Source organism: Meriones unguiculatus, chromosome 1 (genome assembly GCF_030254825.1).
Source record: "Meriones unguiculatus strain TT.TT164.6M chromosome 1, Bangor_MerUng_6.1, whole genome shotgun sequence".
Taxonomy (NCBI): domain Eukaryota; kingdom Metazoa; phylum Chordata; class Mammalia; order Rodentia; family Muridae; genus Meriones; species Meriones unguiculatus.
In genome coordinates, this window is record NC_083349.1 from 155351684 (window position 1) to 155376382 (window position 24699).

Here is a 24699-nt window from a genome sequence, read left to right on the forward strand (position 1 = left end):
GAGGTCTCAGGGTTTGTTCAGACAGGAGCTTGCAGCAGGCTAGAGAAGGCTCAGGTGGCACCTGACCTGGGAGGCACTCATCCTTGACACTTCCTGTGTGCTCGTACAGAGGCCCACACCTGTGGCCCCCTTTCCCAGCAGCAGTCTGAGGAATGAGGCACAGACCAGGACAATTTCTACCCATGCCAGGAAGCAGAAGGGTGAGGACTGCTGGTGATAGGAAACAAGGGTACATACCTCTCAGAAGCCTTAGGTGCTATGGGAGCCTGTGCTGCTCTTCAGCTGGGAATTGGGGGAAAAGAGGGAAATGCAGCTGGATCCCAAGGAGGCTTCAAATGGCAAACCCGTCTGCAAATCACATTGTTCTGGGAGAATCCAGGGGAGTCATTTTCTCTACTGCCCTATTTGTAAAGGGACTTTCCTGTGCTCCTCTCAAGCTGCCCTGTTTTTAAACTCTAGGGTCTAAAGTTTTGTTTGGTTTGCTTTTAAGACAATAGAGAATTACCAGTATAATGTTAGACAATAAGTTGTTTCAGACACTGTAAAAAGTGAATGAAAAGGAAGTTCTGAAAATAAAGTCCACTTCCATCAGGAAGGCCTGAGATGGCTCAATGGTTAAGAGCACTGGTCATTCCTCCTGAAGACCCAGGTTTGATTCTAGCTCACAACTCTAACTCCAGTTCCAGGGGATCCGATGCTTTTGTCTGGCTTCCTTGAGGACCAGGTACACATGTGGTACAGCAAACACTTATGTGCATAAAATAGTAAATGATTAAAGAATAAAAATAAAAAAGAAGTGAAAGGCTGTGGGTGAAGTTTCCAGCTAGTATTGAACACACAGAACTGGCAAATGGCCAGGGGTCAGATACATGTTTTAAATGACAACAGAGCTTAACACATTGATTCTGTCAACATAGTCTCACAGCCTTAGAAAAACAAAACCTGGTCTGCTGTAGCCAGAAGACTAAAATTCTGGGTGCTTCCAGAATTTTAACTAATGCTAGAGTCCTTGCTCCCTCTGGAAAGGGTGGAGACTAGGAGACTGCCATTCCACACACTTCAACGGTGCATACCTTGCCCTGATGAACACCTGAGTGTGTCTTCTCCGAGTATGAACTGAGATCCAGTGGTGCATGCCATGTTCGTGTTGCACTTTCTGGTATTAAGAGCTGAAATAAAACCCCAGTTGCTCCAGGCCCACAACGATGATAACTGTCCAAGACCATCTCAGACATTACAGAAGCAACACCACATTGAGAACAGACACAGTGAGGTAAGGCTGCCAGGATATGTTGGCCAGGGCAAGAATATGGAGACAAGGCTGAGAAGGACATCATTCAGAAGGGCTCGAGGAATGTAAGCATGGACAGAGACACTGGCAGGTAGAGTGTCAAGGAATGAACAGGGAACCAAGTATGATGGGGTGATGTCTTAGGGTTTTATTGCTGTGAAGAGAAACCAAGACCACAGCAACTCTTACAAAGCAAAACATGTAACTGGGGCTGGCTTATAGTTTCAGAGGTTCAGTCCATTCATGTCATGGTGGAAACATGGCTGCATGCAGGCAGATGTGGTGCTGATAATGGAGCTGAGAGTTCTAAATCTTGATCCACAGGCAACAACAAGAGACTGCACCACACCGGGTGTTGCTTGAGCATCTGAGACCTCAAAGCCCATCCCCGCACTGATACACTTCCTCCAGCAAGGCCGCCTTGTACCACTCCCTATGGGCCTGGGGGGGGGGGCAATGTGTCTCAGATGCAGTTGCCTTGACAGCCGTGGTGGGTACTGGGTACTCTTTCCTCCAGCTGTCACCAGCTTTCTGTATTGGAATTAGCTTATTGTGCTGTTTCCAGACATCAGACACCTCTGGAGTTAACTGAGAAACCACTGTTACCTCAACTACACATCAACCTCCACTCAGAAGGGTGGATTGCCCAAGTGTGCATCTCCATGTGACCAGCAATTTCAGCTGCCAGTTCTTAAGGACAGCAGTTGCTGGAGTCATGATTTCTCCTGCCTTTCAAGAATCTCTAATTACAAAAATAATGCTTCTTTAAAAGTCAAAAGATATATAAGTCCCCAATACAATCCAAGTTCTCCCTCTTCAACGTCATCTCTCAGAGGGAACAGTATCTTTCTAGACACACACAACATAAACGAACATGTCTATACACTACAGTACACATTTCAACAATCACACCCACCCAGCCTTTTTCTCTGTAGTTCTGGAGATTAGACCTGGGCCCCAAGCATGCTAGGCAAGCACTCTCCCACTGAACTGCATCCCAGCCCCAAACCTGATCTCATATACATTGCGTGTTTTTCCCGATGTCTTGGCATTACTTATTTCATGTTTCTCTAATCTTAAATTTCACTCTTTCCCTCTTGCAAAACATAATCCATACCATGGATACATTTTACTAAAACTCTTTTTCTTTCTTTCTTTTTTTTTTTTTTTTTTTTTTAAATTTTGAAACTGGGCTCTCCCTATGTAGCTCCTGATGGCCTGGAACTCCCAAGTGATGGAATTAAAGGTTTACAATGCCCCATGCAAAACCAAAAATCTTACCTCAGGTTACTTCCATCAGCCAACGCTGTGCAGTGTGTACATGTAAACGTGTAGGCATGTGTGTACATGCACATGTACACATGGAGACACAGGTGCTAGCTTTCTCGGTGGCTCTCCAATCTACAGGATGAGGTAGAACTGGCTCTGGGGACCCCATCTCTGCCACAGGAGCCTGGGGCTTTAGACAGACCATTACACCCATCTAGCATTTACACAGGTGCTGGGATCCAAACTCACACCTGCACATCAAGTGCTTCACTGAGGCCATCACCCCAACCTGGCTCCCCACTGATGATGCCTTGACTAACACCTTCGGGGAATTTCAGTGTTTTATAATGAGAAGGGGTTCCAGAGAAAGCTTGTCAAGCTGAGTACTGGGGTGAGAGAGGACACTGCCAATGTGGGATGAATTAATACATCTACCTTAGATTTGGTTTTACAGTACACACAAGGAAGGCTAAATCCCACTCGTGTAACAGACCCAGGTATACCTGCAAATATTTTTCTTCAGGAGCCTCATATTTTGCCTGCTTTAGGCTCTTTTTCCTGGCTAATCAAAGTAGACTTATTAAATAATTCAGTTTCCTCATTTTATTCCTCAACAACAGTTTAGTTATGAATTTGAGTGTCTGACAAGGGATAAAATTCCCAAGGGACTCACTGCTGCAAGAGAGCCTTGCTGCAAGGTAGGCAGAAAAGGCTATGAGCAGACTGGCTATGTTCTGCCACTCCTTGACATATTCACTATATTTAGTTACTATCAGGTTTCTCAGTCCATGTCACTTTTTTTTTTTTCTTTCTTTCCTGAAACAGGGTCTCATGGAGATCAGGCTGACCTTGAACTCCTAATCTTCCTGTCTTCAACTCCCTAGTCCCGGGCATGTGCCATCACACTTGGCATGTCTCCTTTATATCTCAGACTTAACTTGTCAAATCTCAAGTAGAGTGCAGTCAGCTCTATGGAAGTTTCTATACAGCCTAAGACTTAGTCACTACTAACAGGGAAACAAAGACAGTATCATGGTAGGTTTTTTTGGTTTCTGGACAAAGGAGGCAGGATAGTGGTGTCCAAATACACTGAAGGTGAAGAACATCCAAACCTGACATGTCTAGAATCATAACATTTCAGAGGCTGAGGCAGAATTTTCTCAAGTTCAAGGCCAACCTTTTACAGAGTAAGACGTCTTAAAACACAAAGCAAAAATCCAAGGGGCAAGCACTGATGACCCCTTTCCTCCGAGGGAATCAAAGGCTAATGTGAAACAGGAAGCATCCAGAGCAGGGGCAGCATGTCTTGAGCGGAGTGAGGCACAGAAGTAGGAAAACAGACTAAGGAACAGCAAGCCCTGGACCCCACCTGCCTTCCTCTGTCCCTGTTGGCAAGGTGGGTAAGAGTATGGCTAAAGAGCACTTCCCATCCCAAACACCCCAAGAGCCCCGCTGCTCAGAAGACTGCTCCTGTGGGTGAGCTTGGCGAACCTCAGAGAACAAGGCTGGTGTGCTCAGTGAATCTGTGCTGTAAGATGTTCTTAGCTGGTTTTTAAAGAAACAAAAGTGACACAGGTCGTATGGACTACAAGAAATTCACAAATACTTGGAGATCCTTAAACTCAAAGTTTATGTTAATATCAAAGATGGAATTCTTTATTTTAAAAAGCAAAGTCAAATTCTTAAGTTAATAATGTTTTCTTTCAGGTTAGCTGTATAAAAAAATGTACTATTTTACATCTCCCCATGGTGCATACTACAACTGTACATAAATGTTTCCATTCCAAAGCTCTCGTCACTTATAAAGTGAGAGAATTCAAGCTGCTAGGTAAACACTTAACTTTTAAGGAGGGCTCCTGTGGAGGGCTGGAGCAGCGGTGCACATGAGCCAGCGCTCAGGACTTATATGGAAAGCATCTCTCCCTTGTGCTTGTAACTCATCTGCAAACATGCAAGTCAATGCTTCTGGAACTTGTTCTGGAGAAAATCACAGCAGACAGGGGCTCAGGGCAGACATAAGCAGCTCCATTTTATAAACGAAGTTACGGCCCTCCATCTTGTTCCACTGAACCTCCTTGAATGGTCCTCGGAGATGACTCCACTTGCTGTCTTGTAAAACATCACTTTTTGGAAGATCTTTGCACTGGTTACGGGGAAACTGAACCATAATCTTGCTGCCACTCTCAGGTCCATTCCGAACTAATGAGGAAACCAAATGTCAGTATAGTCACTTTGCAACTTGGAAAGTGATGGAAAACCCTGGCCGATTATCTTACACAATCTCATAAACAAGTGTTTCAAAAGCAGGTCATGGTGGTGCACATCCCTAACCCTAGCACCTGGGAGGTGCAGTCTGCATGATCAGGAGCTCAAGACCAGTTTTGCCTACATAAGTTCAAGGACAGTGTTTCACTTCCAAAATATTAAACTTATTTATTAATTTATACACATATATGTGTGTATGTGTGAATACATGTGTGTATGCATGAGTGAAAGTCACAAGACAACTTCGAATTGTTCTATCTGAAAACCATGTGGGGCATGATATCAAACTCAAGTCATCAGGCTTGGAGGCATTGTGCTGTTTGCTGCTAAAACATCTTGTCAAACCTCCAAATGCTAAAGTTTTGCACACACTCTAAGATGATCTAAATATGTCTGAATTATTTATTATCCTATAAAAATCAGGCAAGATGTGCCAGGTGTGTTGACTTATGGTGGCAAGCTAAACCCTCATTAGCTGACACAGGAGGACCAAGGCTGTCCTGGTCACAAAGCAAGTTCAACAGCAGTCTCAGCTACAGAATTTGAAGCCAGAATAAAATGCACATAAGACCTGGTCTCTCCCATATAGATGGACAGAAGATAGAAGATAGAAAGATGAATAGGTGGGTAGGTGGGTGGGTGGATGGAGTAAGTCTTGGTTTTAATGAAGTTTTAACTAATGTAGGTAAGATTTTAAAAATGGCTTTTTGAACTTACTTATATTTGTAGTTTTAAGAACAGAAAGCTTGCTTATTAAGCTCACATACATGTGTGCGCGCGCACACACACACACACACACACACACACACACACACACGAATACTATCCTGTCTTGAGTAACAAATAACGCCAGATAACAGCAGTGTAAACATGTTACCTCATTATAGAGATAAATGGCTTCTATCCACAGTTAGTTATTAAAGCAGAATGTTAAGAGTTAGCTCCAGTGGAGCAGTGGAAAGTACCTGAAATAGCATAGTCACCGCTTGGGGAGGCCACTGTGATGGCGGAGGCATTGCCAATGCTCTCTATGGGCCCGAGTCCCACGTGATTACTGAAGCTGAGGACCTGCCAGCCCATAACTTTGGCAAGCTGCTGAACTGCATGCACCTGGTGCTGGGACATCTGTGAATGAGAAGATGTGACTGAATCGCAGGCACACTTTGGTGATCTGATGTAATCGCAAGCTTGTTAAGGAATTCTGTGTGAAATGACTACTAGAGAGGAGGGTAGATCCTCACTTCCACTGCAAAAGCAGTGGCTGCCTGGTACTGTCTGTGTCTACCAGCAGCTTAAGTGCAGATTCAGGCCCTATGCCTGCCCCATGGACTTTCCTCTCTGGATCAATGAATGTGTAACATAAGAAGTTTCAGTGCCTCAAGCATCTTCCATTTGCCCTTCAAACAAAGTATCACCTTGCTCTGTGTTGGGGAGGTGTCACATTAGCTTACTATCTTCTCTGGCTTCAGGGAACGGCATCTAAGCTGGGGGCTACCTAATGCAGCCAGCAGAAGGGTAAGGAAGAGTGGGTCAGGTCTTGTCCTGGTACTTGTTCCTGTAAGACTGGCTAGGTCAGTTGGATCTCGTGACAAAAAGCTGCTCATCTGGTTAAGTCTCTTGTTCTACATTATAGCCCTCAAGGCCAGAGGACTACTGATCTCAGTCACTCAGTGACTGTTGGATCTCCCATGCCCACATGGTCAGCTGACCCTTAGTAAGCAGCATCCCACATTTCTCCATCCTTACCCTGGTGGAAGGCACTCTGCCACCAACAGTACAGGCAGCAGTACTGGTGCAGCAATGCTACCATTCCCTGCTTTCTCTGGGCCCTGTCTACTTGCAGACCTTGGTCTCCAAACATCCCATTCTCTCTAGACACTGCAACACCTTTGTCAGCTAATCAAACCCACTTAGGATGTAACGGGCAGGGGGCTAAGGCAGCTGCGTCCCTCACAGATGCACCTGATTACCTGGCATCAAAGAGGCAAATCCTCTATGAGAGTACCGCACCTGGAGGGAAGTATTAGCATATTTTTTCTTAATTTGTGTGAATAATCATTATTTTACATTATCACAAAAAGCCTCCCTTTCCTGCCACAATTCATCACTTTACTATATAATCCCAACTCTAAGGTGGCAAACTACTGCTCTTCTTGCATTACAGTGTCACAACAGTGTCTGTGGAACAGGGACTAGAAGCCAGTACTTTACATAGTGTTCTTTCACATGAGCAGCCCTTTCCAGGGCCAAAGACTGAAACACTGCCCTTGTTATTATAGATAATGGTTGCTGTGGTCGGCAGCTACCTCTCTCTCTTTGGTTTCCTTGGGCTAATATCTCTTCACTCCTGGACAGGGTCTTGTACCCTGACAACTGTGAGAAACAGAAACCCTGCTGGCTTCAGAACTGATCCTTCACTGCAGCATAAAGTGAGTACAAATAAAGCCAGATCATGACCCAAAAGTAAGTACTGGAAATAAGTGACAGGGAGAAAACTGGTTTTCTCCTTCTATAACCACTGTGCCTACTGCTTGGTCAACTTGTTCCTTAAGCAATTAATGAAACTAGGGACCTGAGGCTTGAGATGTGGCCACACATGTGCTGCACACCTGCAATGCCAGCAACCAGGAGGCAGAAGTAGGGGGACCACTGGGCTGCACAACTCATTCCAGGCTAGGCTGAGCTACACTGAAAAATATCTTAAAGAAACAAAACAAAACTCCAAGCAAAAGCACAATGTGCGACATACCTGGGACAGGAGGAAGTCCTGCAGCTCCTGTTCCTGATGAGATAAGGTGATCACCCGCCCATCTCTGTGCACAACTCGCACCTGCTCCACACCAATGTTCAACTGTAGCTGGATGGACCTGCAGACACATGCCTTGTCTGTATAACCCCAAGGAGCTCTACATCATGCTAACAGCACAAACAAAAATGCACCCATTCTGACAATCTAAACTAACTTTTATGTTACAGGGAGGAGGGAGAAGGATGGTTTCTTAGCACCCACCAAATGAAATTCAAAGCAGACTTCCCCAGACTGCACAGGGAACCTGTTCCATGGCAGGCTAGTAAGATGATTATCTTTTCTTGGATTGTCATAGAATGATACCCACACAGCAGCACCTCCCAACTCCCAAGTGGCAAGATATGTGGGAGTGGCCCTGACTTTTTTTTTATTATTATTAATTACACTTTATTTACTTTGTATGTCCCCTGTAGTTCCCTCCCTCCTCCCCTCCCAATCCCTCCCTTCTTTTTCTTCTTCCACACATGCCCCTTCCCAAGTCCACTGGTAGGGGAGCTCTTCCTTTCCTTCTGATCCTAGTCTGTTAGGTCTCATCAGGAGTGGCTGCATTGTCTTCCTCTGTGGCCTGGTAAGGCTGCTCCCCCCTCAGGGGGAGGTGATCAAAGAGCAGGCCAATCAGTTCATGTCAGAGACAGTCCCTGTTCCCATTACTATGGAACCCACTAGGAGACTGAACTGTCATGGGCTACATCTGTGCAGGGGTTCTGGGTTATCTCCATCCATGCTACTTGGTTGGAATATCAGTCTCAGGGAAGACCCCTGTGCTCAGATTTTTACGAGGTCAGTAAGGGCTCTTGCATCTGATGATCTGAGTTCAATCCCAGGTACCCACATGGTAGGAGAAAAACTACTTCTATAGATTGCTCTCTATATCCCCATACATGAATGCCAAGCCCCAAAATAAGAAAACAAATGTAAAACCCACACCCCTCAGTTCCTTTACATCACATACTTTTACTTTCTGTGTCTGACTTATGCCCGCTAATGATTATTCATTAAATCTGGCACACTGAAAATTAGTACTGCACGAAGATCTGCTCCTCCTTCATAAGGGAATGACTTTGCATGTCACAGTGCTTCGCTCATGTAGCCAGTCTGCTTTGTCTTAAAGAATCGAAGCACTTGCAGAGCCTGGAAAGGCAAGGCTAGGGCTCTCAGACCAAGGCTGGAAGGACACAAATGCTCAAACACAAGGTGGTGCAGCTGTACCATTTTACTGTAGTTTTTAAAGACAGGCTTTATAAAATCCATTCTGGCCTTGACCTCAGTGCACTCTTCCTGCCTCAAGCTCTGGGATTACAGCTGTGTACTACCATACCCAGTTTTATTATAAGGTGTTTGGAATCAAACCCAGAACACATCTTTTCGTTGCAATGTGGGAATGGAACCCAGAGCCTTACGTGCAAGGGCCTTGCCAAGCAAGCATTCCCAAGACATACACCTTGCCCAAGCATCTGCCTAAGAATGCTGGGACAAGGATGCTGCTGCTATTTCACAGACACACAATAGTCAACCTGGTTCAGAGGCAAAATCATCAACTAATGGATCAGAACCAAGGACAATAGCAGGTCAGGGGAAACTACAAACTCAGACTACCCTGAACAGGCTGAGTGCAGGCTTGGCTGGCCATCTCCTCACACAACAGACCGGCATAGTTTCTAGACAAGACCAGATGCAGGCTTGGTAAGTGTGTTAGCAAATGAAGTAGCTTTCTGCTCAATGTGGGCTTCATTTGTCATTCTAAAATCTAGGCATGTTTGACTCATAGCTCACAGGCTGCCATGTGGCCAAAGAGAGCTATGAATATGGCCCAACACAAAACTATAAACATGTTATTTTCTGTAGTTTTAAGGAGATTTGTAATCAAGGCTTGGTGGCACACGCCTTTAATCTCAACACTCAGGAAAGCAAAGGCAGGTGGATCTCTGTGAGCTCTGAGTTTGAGGCAGCCTAGTCAGCAAAGGCTACAGAGAAACCTTGTATCAAAGAGAAAAAAAACAAACAAAAAAAGGTGTGTCAGAAGAGATTCTAAGATTCCCTGGAACTGGAGTTACAGCAGTTGTAAGCCACCTGATGTGGGTGCTAGGAACTATCCTCTGCAACACTATAAACTATGTAGCCATCTTTCTAGCCTCTTACCTCTTGTTTTTGCAAACACTTTACAGAAACTCCATGGCACCCTAGCAAACAAAAAACCCTAGGCTTTATAGAGTCCCTTGGAAACAGATAAAACCAACACCCTTAGAAGCTATCTATGCGACTTACTGGTAAGACTTACTTGCATATTTGTTCATAACCTTGAGATGTGATTAAAACTTTTACACTAGACTCATAAACATCGTTGATGTTTGACCAGTGGGCCTGGATCTGGGGATCTTCAATGCGACTTGCCAAGCTGTCAATGGTTGCAGCAGTTCTTTAAAAAAATTAAAAATTAAAAATTATCATATAAAATTAAAGGATTTAAAATATATACAAATTTTACAAAAATTACCTAATTTTGCCTACTCTTTTATCATATCACCATCTGAAAGGTGACAATTCTAGAGGTGAGCTGGTTCTGGAGTTCTTGCACACCCACTGCTTTGCTGGTCTACGCTTTGCAGCACAACACACACTCATCCCACCTATCTTTACCCTGTTCCACTGGTTCTGTTATAACTGCATTCACCTTGCCCTGCTCACGAAAGCTTATGGCCACAGGTAATAAGACAATTCCCAGGTACTAATCTGACAAGCACCATTCTCAGATGTCGGTGCCTGATCTTTGGTAACAAGTGACTTGAGACATACCCAAACCTGTATTTCTAGGGGAATTACAATCATCACCAATGCTAACTAGAGCCTTGAGCACAATCCACACACCACCCATCAAAAAAGTCAGCAATGATCACTACACATAAGGATCTAAAACTGTGCACAGAGTCAAGAAATTTTTCATTTATTCTCCCTAACAGCCCTGTGTGTTTGGCAGGCAGTAGCTTTGTTTTTTGGTTTGGTTGATTTGGTTTATTTATTTTTGCTTTGAAACAGTCTATCCCTCTGGCCTGGAATCTTGGTATACATAGCAAATTCCAGAAGCGCCACACACTGACAGGTGTAAAACTTTATCATTCCATTAATGATCCTCTGGTGTGGCAGCATATATACATAGTGTTCTGACTACACATTTTGCACATGAGTCCATTATTTCTATGAATGGGTGTTGGGGGATACAACACTTTACAGCTTTTCTGTTTCTGAGATATACTTATTGTTTGAGATCAGTAATGATTCTAAAGTTTCTTTTTTCTGTATCACATATTTCAAAGAATATTGAACTTTATGTGAACACTGAGGAAATTTAGGCCTAACAATATATTCACATTAACACCATTTATCACTGAAATCAATAAAGGAAAGTAGTACCTCACTGACAATAATTTAGTGTTTCTAAGATACTTCTGCATGTGTTACTTCATTTATCCCAAGACTAGGCTTTTATATATACTCACAGTGAACCAGGAAACACAGGCCATAAATACTAAGGGACTTGCAAGTGATTATGCCGATACTTAAACCCATCTCCCACTCTAAATCCCCCTTTCTTCCACTGCATCACAGTACTCTAAAAACTCAGTTTACTGAAAGCTGAAGGATACAAGTTTCTATTCTTGCTGGGACCATTAGCAAATGTTTTAATAAACCATTGCAAAGAATGGAATCTGTCTCTAGGAGACAGGCCCTTGTCTCTTTCCTGAAAGGTTAATCCACTGGGGCAGGTCAGGAGCTAGGTAGTCAACCACCCTAAGAAGGCAGGTTTACCTTAAGACAATGTATGCTTTTTCTTTCCCACAATTTCTTCACCCTGGTACAGTAACCCCGGAGCCACTAAAAAGTCTAAGCTTCAGCTAGGTCTACCCCTCTTTTTCAGGCTTGACTCAGAAAAATGTAACTATTTTTCTTCTGTCTCCTTTTCCCAGGTGCTGGCAAGAGCCTGTGTGTACTTTTAGCTCCCTAACAACCACTCTGGGTTTCTCTGCTCTTTAGCTAAAGCTCTGTCCTCTCACTACCTCAACTCAAGCTGCACACCTTTGTTCCTTCTCTTCTCCCCTCCTCTTCTTCCTTCCAGGCAGCTGGGAGACTTACAGCTTGCTTGCCCTGGGGTTTCCCTTTTAAACTCTAACAAACTGTTTTAATCATAAGAGGGGACCCCAATTTCCAGGTACTAGTAGATGGCTCTGCTGGGACCTCTCAATATTTCTGGTAACACTTTTTTCCTGCTATTTAATAATTTCTTTAAAAATCATTTATTTATTTACTTACTTACTTATTTTATGTGTTGGTGTTTTGCCTGCATGTGTATCTGTGCGAGGGTGTCAGATCCTCTAGAATTAGAATTACACAATTGTGAACTGTCATGTGGGTACTGGGAAATGAACCCAGGTCTTCTGGAAGAGCAACCAGTGCTCTTAACCACTTAACCATCTCTCCAGCCCTCCTGTCATTTAACACTTTAATCAGCAGAGAAAATAAGCCTTTTCTTGCACCTCTACATAGCATCACCATGATAAGTGGTAAGAAAACACTGAAAATCAAGATATCCACCAGCAAAATCAAAAGTTCTGTAACAATGCTACAGAACTTTCAAGGCAAGATTATCAAGGAGAAACAGAACTCATCAGCTATCAGTAATGAAAGAGAAGGCAGATGTTAACACCAACCAAGATGCACTTCTCTCTCATCACACCCAGCTACTCTTCAAATACATGTGCCCGAAAAATGGACAATGAAGCTGGGCGTGTACACACTTTTAATATCAAAGGCAGTCACTGACAGGTTCATCATCAGTTCAAAACCAGGGCTATACAGTGACCCTTCTCAAAACAAAAAAACACAGGCATGGCGTGGGGCGCACGCCTTTAATCCCAGTGCTCTGGAGGCAGAGGCAGGCAGACCTCCGTGAGTTCGAGCCAGCCTGCTCTACAGAGTCATTCCAGGATAGCCAGAGCTACACAGAGAGAAACTCTATCTCAAAAGACAAAATAAAAGACAAGCCCTTTTGGGCTAACACAGCCTTGGCCAGAACCGTAGCTCTTACCTTTAGCTGTGTAGCCTTGAGCAAACTGAGCTACCTAAGCCTCAACCAGCTCATCAGTAAAAAATGGCTTTAATGCTATTTGCCCAAGTAATGATTAAGTCAATACCGAGGAATAAGGGCCTCAAGAATAGGTTTCCAAATAAAACACACAGCCAGAGGAAAAGTTGTTTTCCTGGCTATTAAGCAGCTGTCTGCACTGGTTTCGGGTAGTGTTAAAACAGACAGGCAGCAGGATCCGCAGCCCCTCATCCTCCTTCCCCCTATCCACAATGGAAAGGACCCAGTCTGTCACCATAATTTTAGTCCCAGCCACTTTCTGCTTACATGCACCCAAAATTAACATAAAGAGGACAGGAAGAGGCCTCAATTTCACAGAAAAACAGTAACTTTCTTCATCCTTACCTGCTTCTCAGAAAAATATGCTTTGCTTGTTTAATTATTTTTTCTAGGAGTCCTTCTGTGGACTGTATTGAATTAATTTCATTTTTGTCAAAAGCTTGAGGACCTGAAAGTCTCATTCTCTTGTGACCAAAGGGAGCACTTGCTGGGTGAGGCATCACGATGGAACTCAAGGTCTGTTTATGAAACTGACAAAAAAAAAAAGGCCAATTTTAATAACACATACGTAATAAACAAACATGACAAAAATGTTTAATCAAAGCTTGGCTCAAATTTTTGGAAATAATGAAAGTAATAAATAAAAAGCAATCTTGCCAGATAAAGTAGCAACTTCAGGAGGTAGCCTGGTCTATATAGGTATTACAGGTCAGCCAGAGCTACATAGTGAGACCTTGTCCCCTAATCATCATCATCAATCATTATCATGGTTGCCTTGATACAAAGATAAATGTACTGAGTGGCCAACGGGATTATTCAAGTCTGCAAAGAGGAGGGCTCCCTTGAACTGTAATTTTTGTTTTGAAAGTTTTAAAATACAAAGCGTTCTTTGCCAGGTGGTGGCAGCGCACACCTTTAATCCCAGCACTCGGTAGGCAGAGGCAGGCAGATCTCTGGGATTTTTAGGTCAGCCTGGTCTACAGAACAAGTTCCAGGACAGCCATGGATACACAGAGAAATCCTGTCAAAAAAACCAAACCCAAACCAAACCAACAAACAAAAACCCAGTGTTCTTCATTAAGTCTCATCAACTGTCCTAGACTGCCTGCCAGAACCCCAAGAAACATGTAATACTATAATTGAACTGAGAGCCTCACCCATGCTAAGCAAGTGTTCAACTCTGAGGGAAATCCCCAGTCTGAAAACCATTTAAAAACATTGGCTTTTATACCATTATGATCAACTGAACTCCATTTTGGGAGTTGGAGATGGGGTTGCGGGTATGGGAGGCTGGAAGTATATATTCCAATACTTCTATGAAGTCTCAAAACAGGATGTTTCTGTGAACTCAGGTCTCCTACCCAGAGCTACCCTACTCTGTATGGTGGCATGTGCTTCCCACTGTAACTTGATGTATATCCCTAGCGCCAGGACTGTGTACTTATTATTTCTGAATCTCTGGCACACAGCAGGCTTTTTCACCCCAGGCAGGGAGCACCATGGATTCAAGTTACTTGGTAGAGGGGAGGTCTGTGCACTGCGCAGCTGTGCTCACACTGCACAGCTGTGCTCGCACTGCACAGCCTCACTAAGTTGTTACCTCTCTGATCATCAGGTGCAAGTTGTGCTCCAGGACGTAGAGGTGGTCCTCCTGACCCGGCTTCTCTGTGGCACACTTCTGGGACTTCTTGTCATCTGAGGAGTGGCACAGGGAAATGGACAACTGCAAGCCTGTGTAGAAGAATGGCAGGACAGATGCAGATAAGCTAAGAACTGGACACTGAGACCATCTTCACAAGGAGCAATCACAGCACATTCTCAAGACTCTGAACCAGACCATCAGGCCTCACCTGAGTACCTCTAATTCAATGACTTTCCTTACTCAACATGATGAACTCTCATGGGCTTGAACAACTGTAATAATCCACAGACTGTAATGTGGTTCTGAAGACTAGGGAAAACGCTCAATTCTTGTTTTTACAGTCAGAATCTTAAAAACAAGCTTCCCTAGTTAAATTACAACATGAAGATAGTAGCTGGTTTTTTGCCAGGCTCTTCCCTGCTCCCAAAAGCACAGGGCAGAAGAGTTCATGTCTAACCCTAAACCAACAAGTGCACAGCTAATGACAACTGATTTCTAGTTAAGCCCAGGTGCTTCTAAACAAAAATTGTTTCTACAAATTAAGAATAATCTAACTTTTTTTGAAGTTGGGACCTCATTTAGAAAATGGCAGTATTCTTGAGATAAAATACCACTTGACAGCAAGTATTGCCAGAAGCCACAGCACCAAAATTTTAAAAAATATATATATATTTATTTAATGTATATACATCTCTGTCTGCATGTACACCTGCGTGCCAGAAGAGGGCATCAGATCCCAGTATAGATGGTTGGAAGCCACCATGTGGATGCTGAACACAGGACCTCTGGAAGAGCAGACAGCACTCTTGACCACTGAGTCATCTCTTCAGCCACGAGCATCACACATTTTTAACATATACTATGAAAGCCCAAGATGCCACCCTCAGGACACAGAGTGGGCAGCACTGCTGGTTTTACTGGCTGCCATGATGCACAGCACAGCCTCTTTCTGAGGCCACTCTTCCAGCACACGCACACCATAAAGTCCTGCTTGCAGGTCTCAGCAGGCTGGCTGCTCTTACTTGGAAAGGGCTGAGAGATGATCTGGTTTTTCACCACGATGTGAGGGATCTGAGACTTAATCTGAACGGCTTCTCGAGAAAGCTGTGCAAAAATTTCTTTACAAAGAAGAACATTTTGTGCTGCTTCTAATTTTGTCTGCCAGTGTGGAGAACCTGAAAGACAGGGGGCATGTGTATAAACCTATGTCCAGCCAGATTATGTACATAGCTACACAACAATAAGCTCACTTCATAATTAAAGGTTCAGAGAATACTAGTAAAATCTCTTTTCAAACATAAAATCTCACTTAAAAAAATTCAACAATTTCACAGATGCAAACAAACTTTTGGTTATTTTCACCCATCTCTCTCTTATCCCTTCCATTTCCTATTCAAACTCTTCTTCCAAAGCCTCCTTCGTGTGTGTTTGCGTGTGCATATGTGGTGTGTGTGTGAGTGAGTTTGTGGCTGCTCACATGAGCAAGAGGTTATTTAAAGGAAGATAAGCAACACTGTGGCTACACTGTAGAGGGCAAGAGGTCCTTGTGCACACAGTAAGCAGGAAAAGTTAAACATAAAAGCTTATCTCTTCAAAGGAAGACATCCTCCTGGGATGCTGAGAAAGGATGTAGTGTACAACCTGGTAATCCTTTGCTATCTGTAGGGCCAGGTTTCTCCCATATCCTCCAGAATATTGTTTTGTTTCTTAGACCCTTTTGTCCTAAATCTTGAGCACTGCTTTTAAGTCCATCAAACCCATCCTTATGAGTGATGTCACTTGTACTTTATAACAGCCTAAGTGACTTCTATGTTATCCAGGGCCAGGCCAATCTTGACTCTAACAGGCGCTGTGATTACCTCAGTCATTCTCCCCAGACCCTAACTCTTGAGCACTGATTTCTGAGTCAACAGTACCCATCTTTATGGAAGAAATTAATGTGTGCTTTATAAATAGTTTTAATGTAAATATGTCTCAAGCTTTGTTGCACACACGGGACTGAGTTAATTGTTATCAGTAAACTTCTTTTACAAAACTGTGCTGAAATATGGCTAAAATAAGCTGCCTGGTGTCAGACTCTAGACGTCTGAACCAGTGATGGCTAATTAAGTCAAGCTGAAGTGAGTTTCAGTCTTACCTCATTTGGACCATTTCGCTGCTGGCTGTTATGCCTGCAGGGACCCCACCTAAACCACTGAGGAAAATGGAACACCTTGCCTTGAAGCCATTAGCAGCCCATAGTCCCTCAATAGGGGCGAGGTCTTACAAGCCCCTTGAACACCCATAATGGAATGGTAGGGCCCACTCTTGTACAGGTAACCATAGCTGCAAAGTGCACGAGTGTAATGGCTGTCCTGCCCAGAACACAGCATTTCTCCCCAACCTCTGGATCCTACATTCTTTCTGTCTCTACTTTCCATGGTATTTCCTGAGCCTTGGAGAAGCTGAAAAGTCTTACTCCTTTTACACAGAGACAACTAGTATCATTCAATCTACAAAAATATACAGCTATTCAATAGTAGTTTACTTGTACATTTCCAGAAGTAAGCATGGAGCTTCATGCCTGTAACTCCGGCATGCAAGAGGCTGAGGCAAAAGGATTAAAGTTTAAAGTCAAAGTTTAAAGTCTCAAAAAGCCAAAAACAAATGGCAGTTCTTCAAGAAACCCATATCCATACACTCGGGTGTCCTTCTTTCTGAGAACCCTTCCTTCCACTAACCCTCCATGCTTACAATATCAGCAATAACCACCAACTCTGCTTCTAAACTGCCTATTGTTTTTCACACCAAAGGTCTTGTAAGTGTAGAATGAAGGTTAGACATCATATCATACCTGGCTTGGATTTGAGCAAAGGTCTTTTAAAAAGGTTAACTGTGCCAAGATCACCAATGTCTGGAGCCTGTTTCTGAATAGAAACCTAGACAACATGAAAAACGTTAGCAAAACAGCTTCAGGGTAATTGTCAAGAAATTCCTTGAAAGACTCTAATCAGTACCTTGATGTACGCAGATCCCTCTAAGTCACTAGGAATCTGGACATCCAGAGGACAGTAATCTTCTGGTATCTTTTTATCCAAGTCAATGTCTGTATTCTTTATCACTTCAAAGGTGCCATGATGGGGAAAGAGAGAACCTAATTGGGTATTAAAGATTAAAATAATTAACACAGTATATTAATTTAACACAAATTATCAAGTGTAACATTTCATACCCACATTACTAAAACATGAATCCTTTTCACTGGAAATGTGCATGCTGAGAGGGAGGCCTTGTTAAGCCAAGGAAAGGAAGTAGAAAAAAGGTAGAGACAGGTGCACCTTCACAGTTTGAGGCCAGCTTGGTCTACATAGTAAATTCCCAGCCAATGGGAGTTATCCAATGAGAACTTGTCTGAAAATAAAACCAAGCAATCACAAAATAACACTATGAGAACATGTTGATGCCACAGCTGTACCTGTGTTAAAGACATCACTGTAACCTGAACCCCACAGGCCACACACCGCACTCTTGTGGAGTTTTGATAAAATGAACATGCCTCTCTGAGGTCATTTCTTAGGTCTGAATTCAGTATTGGAAAGACAAACCAACGGTGCTCACAGTATTATTTTTAGCCAGTTCCTCTACTTTTACGTGCAGGTCAGAAATCTAAGTAACTGTTACATTATTAGTGGATGGTTAAGTACAATGCCTGTCTACCAAGGAAAGACATTCAGGATCTTCTTGCAATTAAAGTATGCAACTAAATCCTTCTATAATCTCAAGGGACCACTTCAAAGAGAAATTAAAATTATTTTTAATTTCTAAATAAATAAAAGTATTTGCCCATAATTATTTTGGGGAAAGAACTTATAACGTCTAAAACCAAAAAACACCAGTTCATCTTGTAGGGGGATTCACATCGGCGCTGGGGCACTGACTCCTAACAGCCTGACTTTGGTTCAAGGTGTCTTGTACATCTCAGCAGAACTGTTTGGCCATCTTCCATTGAGCTTTCTCTTAAATGTAACTGCTACAGTAAGACTGGTCTGTCTGGAGATTTTTAGGATAGGGTCCCATGCAGACAAAGTTGGCCTTGAATGTTTGACCCTTCTGCCTCAGCCACCAAGTGTTAGGACTCTAGGTGTGCAGCATCTGGCTCTGCCCAGAATGGTTTGGATTACGGGTAAAAAAAAAATTAATTATCACTGTACAATCGGGAGCTGAGAACTGATCATGGCCGGAAGTTAGGAGATATCACAGTTACCCCTTTGCTCACACAAAGTAGTTTCTATGGTCAGATATCTGTACCTGCACTTCTGTAGCTCAGGTCACCCAGGATCTTATCTCCAACCTTTCTCAGTTTCCAGTGTTGCCGTAGTCTCAAGAGCTCAGAGTTGAAGTCTCGCTGGAGCTTGTTTTCCTGGTTCTCAGTCACTGACTTAGTCAGTCTTTCTGCCCCCTTCAGGAGGATTTGAGCTGCTCCAGCAAGGGACTTCTTCTTAGAGATCAGCTGCAGCGTCTGAGGACTCTACCAAAAATAATCTAGTATGTTTTCTATCAAAAACTTGAGTTCCAAATTATTTTAGATAACTTTAAACTGTTATTTTCTCAAGCAGGAAATGTTTTACTTGGAAGAAAGGTTGCGATTAAACAAACACACACACACATAGGAATGGAGAAGGAAGTTGGCAAAAGGCTTGCCATGCAGGCATGAGGGCCTGCTGAACCGTATCCCCAGCACCCACATAAAAACCCAGTGCAGCAGCATGCACCTGGAATCCCTTCTCAGGGAGGAAGAGCAATTCTGGAGGCTTGCTGGCCAGGTAATCTAGCCAACTAGTGAATTTTACCTTCAGAAAGAGAAACTGACTCTAAAATACAAAAATTCAGAAAGTAACTGAAGATGACACCCAAAGTAACCTTTGGCCTCTACACCCTTCCATGTGCACACCCATTTGTGCACACATACACACTCCATATAGAGAAACAAAATGAATAAATGTAGAAGAAAAATGTGCAGGTGGTGAAGTAACATATACCAATACTTTGAAATGAACTGCCCTTGCAAAACTTTTTAAAAAAAGATTTATTAAGTATGTATACAGTGTTCTGCTTGCATGTACACTTGTATGCAGAAGAGGGCACAAGATTTCATTATTGATGGTTGGAGCCATCATGTGGTTGCTAGGAATTGAACTCAGGACCTCTGGAAGTGCTCTTAACCTCTGAGCCATCTCTCCAGCCCACAAAACTTTTTTTTTTTTTTTTTTTAACAAATGTAACCTGTTTCTTAGCCAACTTACAAAAGGACTTTAAGCCAAAACAACCAGTGGCCCGAAACTAGAACACAGCAGTGCACCACCTGGGGCAAACCTAGGCCCTGTCCTTTTTCACCATCGCAGCATCTCCTTCTGTGACACACTTCATGTTAAACTCTAAACCCTTGCTTGCATATAACTTGTGCACAGAAACCACCATCTGCATGGCACACATCAGCACCCAGCTGATATATGGCCTAGTCGGTAGTCCAGTGGACACACTTTAAAACTTATCACAACCTACTGACACACTTTTGAAATCACGGCTGGTGTCAGCCCCCAGCGCTACATTAACTACACTCACTGACTGAAGATGTTGACAAGTGACTACAGACCTGTACACCACAACCACCTTTTTTGTGTTTTACTGAGTAGCTACACTTCCAAATGATAAGCCTAATAAGTGCAAGTTTTCTGACCATAGGAGTGTGTCCAAAACCAAAAAGTTTTGCATGCGTAAGTTTCACAAAAAGATCACAGTCTTCTACAATCATACTACTCTGAATACCCATAACTTCACTGACTGCAAGTTAGCTAAGCTGGGTCAGTACTAGGCCTGGTTAGTACTCGGATGGGAGAGAAGCCAAGATCATTCTCTTCCTACTTAAGGAGCCTGATTCAAAGATGCTCCTCATCTGTGAAGAGCTCGGGCCTCACAGCTTCACCTGAAATTAATTTTTCTTTTCCTTAATAATAATGTAATCGTATCATGTGCACATGTGTGTGCATGTCTAGCTATCGAGGGGTGCCAGAGCTCCTGGACTGGAGCTGCAGGTAGTTGTGAGCTGTCTGATGTGGGTGCTAAGAACTGAACTCAGGTTATCTGTTAACAACAGTATGTGTTCTCAGTCATCGAGCCACTGCTCTAGTTTGTGGATTTAATTTTTCAAGCAGATAAAATCTGACCAAATACTGGGCCTAAGACTTAAAGAAAAGCTGTTCAGTTAAAGGCCACACATACCTGTTTGGGAGGAAGCGCATCCTGAGAGACAGGGTCCAGAGTCATGAACTTTTTGTCCCTGACAATGCTGAGGACATCATAGAGAACGCACATTTCTGTGAGGGCACTTCGCAAGTTGTTCCTCACTGAGTCCCAAGGCCACAGAGAAGGTTGGAATTTTACCAACCCTGAAAAACAGAAAGGAAAAACAGAAGTATGTGTGTACTGGTTACACTGAAGGGGGAAAAAAAAAAAAGGACAGAAGAAAGCTCATTTAGAGATTAAATAGGGAGAAAAGGGTTTTCTTCCAAACTGCCCTCTTTCTTCTCCTTCTCACCATGCTATCTTGAACTGTTACCATTTAATACAGCACTCCTTCTATGGCAAAACAAATGCTCCCACAGGCCAAATCTGTCACTATATCTTAGATAGGCACTCAGACCTCTTTTTGAACCTACGGCTTCATTCATCCCAGATAAGCACTGAACTATATCCCGGCCCTATGCAAGCCTTTAAAACAACCTGCTTCCTTCCAGCATTTAAAACTTCAATAACTGTAGTCAATTTCTAAACTGCAAAACAGGCAAAGGCCCAGACAGCCTTCAACACCAGCATACTATTAGCTCCATGAGCATATCTTCCTTTTAATCAATTTTAACACATGCTCACTTTACACAGTTCCAGCTCTAAGGATCAGGGAGTGAAAGTTCAAGTTTTTCTTCAGTCTCAGGCCTGACTCTCCTCCCTCCTGACACATGACCACTATTAACAGTTGGGTGAACTCTTCCAGAGATTTTCCTGCTAACGTACTCTTATTTGCCCTTTCCTTCATTTGCTATGTCCTGGAGACATCTCACACAAGCATTGCTTTACACACCTTCGGATATTTGGAAGTCTGGAGGCATGTCATGTAAGCACTCCTACTTAACAGACAGTTCAAATGCCCCCAATGATATCAGTATTGCAACTTCATACAAAGTTGTGCTGTAGAGTTCTTTCCTTAGGTAGGGAATTCAGCGGATCAAATGAAATACACACTTCAAACTGAGCACTCAAAACTGATCTGCCATTCCAACATAGGAAAATAACAATGTTTTAATCTTCTGCCAAGTTAAATTTTAATTTCTTTATTGAGACAGCGTTTCACTATTAGCTCAGGCTGTTGTGACCATTTAGAAATCTGACTTCTTCTGCCTGGTGAGTGCTGGGAATATAAACTGTGTTACCACACTCCATACTTAAACAGACTGTGACATCACTAAATCAAGAACTGTGGTTTCAAAAAATTCTTTGATAATAAGAAGAATCCAAAATCCAGTCTGATTACTTCTCCAAATTCCTGTCTTTCTGTTTTGTTTACTTGTAATTCATTTACCTCAAAGTTTCCGCAGTCATCATTAAAAATCACCCGTTACACCTAAAATGCCCCTAAAAGCTCTCAGCTGTTCTACTAAAACAAACAAACAACAACAGCAAAAAAGCCGACTACTTCTCCTGACCTGACAGGCTGTACGCCACCTGAGTCTCGACTAGATCGGCTTTCCCACTGCAGTCAACACGTCTTTACACCCACAGGCACAGAGAAGCAAAATGACCGGCCCAAAGCCGTCCGGGTCTTCATCACAGAACGCACTTTAACCCTCGGGGCTCACCCTCCTCGTCTTCCTGCTCGGCCCCGGCGCCCGTCCAGTCCTGCGCGTCGCCGTCGGGCCCCGCCGCCTCCTCCTCCTCAGAGCCGGAGCCCTGGCTGAAGTCGATGCGCTGCGCCAGGCGCGCCAGGTTCTGCGACATGGACAACGGCTGCAGGTACGTCTCGGTGCCATCCAGGCCCACCTCCTGCACCTGCTTCTCGCAGGCCGACTCGATGCTGATGCGCACGGCTCGTACGCCCGACATGCTGGCGGTAGCCTGCGGGCGACACCGGCGAACTGAGCACCGACGCGGGAGGCTGGACGCAAAGCTCCCCGAAAGCCAGTTGCTGAACCCCGGCCGGAAGCTGACGGGCCACCGCCACCCCACAATGCTCCGCGTCGCGCCTCATGGAACACTATGAGCAGGCGCGGAGGTCCAGCCGCCCGGACACTTCCGGTGCGCTGCACATGGGAGGTGGGAGCTTCCGGCTGAAGGAAGCTCCGCTGCTGCGGAGAAGGCAGGGTGTGCTAGTCTTAGGTTGATGTGACTGGAGCTGGAATATTGGTTAGTTCGTTGTTTCTTTGCTTAGTTTTTGAGATAGTTTATTTCTTGTTGACCTGACTAATTTGTAATTGAGACAGGCAGCTTTCTTGTTAAGCTGGTTAGTTATTTGATTTTTGGGACACCTCTCTCTACTCCCACCCCCGTTAATTCAATCTGAGACACCAGCAGTCCATGGGATGCGTCAACCCATCATCCGGGTAGGTTTTCACTTCCCAGTTAATAATCTCTGGGAACATCCTCACAGACACCCCCAGAGGTGTTTTCTCTAGGTGATTTTACATTCAGTGAAGTTAACGGAGAAGATGTATGTACCGTTACAAGTGCTTTACCTTTAAGCACTCACAAAGACACTGTAGATGGCGATTTAACTCTAATTAGCAGTTGGCGGTTCTCTCGTTGATGGAGCTGCCTTCACCAAAAGGACTGAGTCAAACAGCTAGTGTTACTAACCTTGAGGCTGCACCAGCTGCCTTAAATACTCCAAGGACGCTTAGCTATGCCTACACAAAAGATTGCATCTTACCGTCCTGACCCAGTAGGAACAGCTCCGGCCAGGGATTCATCCAGTCACAATCATTTTCACCTTGGCCGGAGAGGGTGCACTTGCCCTAGTGGAGGGACCACCGTGACTGGTGGCTTAATGACAAAATGGAGGGCTGTGCTGTCGGTCCAGGTCTGCGGATGTCCTCACATGGGGCATACCCTGACATATGTACACACACAGACAAAAGGCACCTGTCATTAACCAAACAGATGCTATGATTGGCCCAAATGGCCCTTCTTGGACTGTATAAGGAGGCTATTCCTCAGGTACTCAGCCAAGAGGCACTCTCCTGTACTGCTTTACATGGTGTTAGGACCTCAGATCCAACGATACCTTTTATTGAGTGGCCTTTTCCTAGTCCCTGTCAGTATGCAGGCTACGCCAGAAAAAGCAAGGAGCATTAGCGGGTTGGCAACTGCAGCCCACAGCTTGACAGGTGCTAAACCCTCTACTTCTCTGTCCAGTGTTTTTGTTGTTTATTGGTTGGTTGCTTTGTGTGTGTGTGTGCGACAGAGTTTCTGTATGTAGCCATGGCTGTCCTGAAACTTGCTCTGTAGACCAGGTTGGCAGTTCAGTCTCAGAAGGTAGGGGTGTATATGTGTCCCAATGTCCACATACATGTGTAGGTGCCATGGAGGTCAGAAGAGGGCACTGGAATCCCTGAAGCTGGAGTTAGAGCCAGCCGGGTGTGAGCTATCTGATGTGGATGGTAGGGAATGAACTCGGGTCCTCTGCAAGAACTGCAAGCACAAGCACTGCTGAGCCATCTTTCCATCATCCTGCTCTTGGTGCATGACTGCTGGCAGCCTTCAAACCGACATTTTGACAAGTCAAGAGCACCTACATACTCCCATGATATCTGTGGGAAATTCAAAGCTCACGGAGGAACCATTAAAGTCAGACTTCCCCTATTCTGTCAGGCCATTCTTTTCCATACAGGCCTTGTAGCTGTCCTGATGTTTCTAGAAACATTTCCATTAGGATTAATGCCTTGCTGGTGTGTGATTTCATTAGGCTTGATATTTGAATCAAATTAAGCAAGTGAATCCATCCTCTCAGCTGGGACCCCACAAGGAAATAGAATTTACCTTCTACCTCTGCTGTATTTCTCTTCACACAGTAATATCATCTATTAATCACATATTTGTTTGGTTTCTCCAACTAAATATATCCCAGAATCTAGTGACATATCTGGCATAATCATCCACCCACCCAACAAATATTTCCTGTATGCTTACTTTGAAACTGTGCTACAGTGTTGAATTAACACCTCACTCACCTCCAGAGTACAGGGTAAGTGAAATAAAAT

At 43.8% G+C, this 24699-nt stretch overlaps 1 protein-coding gene across 3 annotated transcripts; it reads right to left on the reverse strand.

The window, feature by feature from the left end:
- Positions 1-4188: 4188 nt before the first annotated feature.
- On the reverse strand, positions 4189-22688 carry Med17 (mediator complex subunit 17). 3 transcript variants are annotated; one of them, XR_009586774.1, is made up of 13 exons: positions 22303-22688; positions 20672-20838; positions 18701-18920; positions 17410-17546; positions 17247-17331; positions 15436-15588; positions 14372-14502; positions 13117-13301; positions 9913-10050; positions 7575-7692; positions 6796-6835; positions 5791-5950; positions 4622-4759 (listed from the first exon to the last, which is right to left on the reverse strand). XR_009586774.1 is itself a non-coding variant. In XM_021635151.2 (12 exons), the coding sequence occupies exons 1-12, from the start codon at positions 22544-22546 to the stop codon at positions 4548-4550; spliced, it is 1950 nt and encodes a 649-aa protein (XP_021490826.1). In that variant the 5' UTR covers positions 22547-22687; the 3' UTR covers positions 4189-4547. The 3 variants fall into 3 exon arrangements, 2 of the variants coding, with proteins under 2 accessions (XP_021490826.1, XP_060225584.1); XM_021635151.2 differs by lacking the exon at positions 6796-6835 and having other exon boundaries at positions 4189-4759; positions 22303-22687; XM_060369601.1 differs by lacking the exons at positions 6796-6835; positions 22303-22688 and adding an exon at positions 22150-22252 and having other exon boundaries at positions 4189-4759.
- Between the last annotated feature and the right edge of the window lie 2011 nt (positions 22689-24699).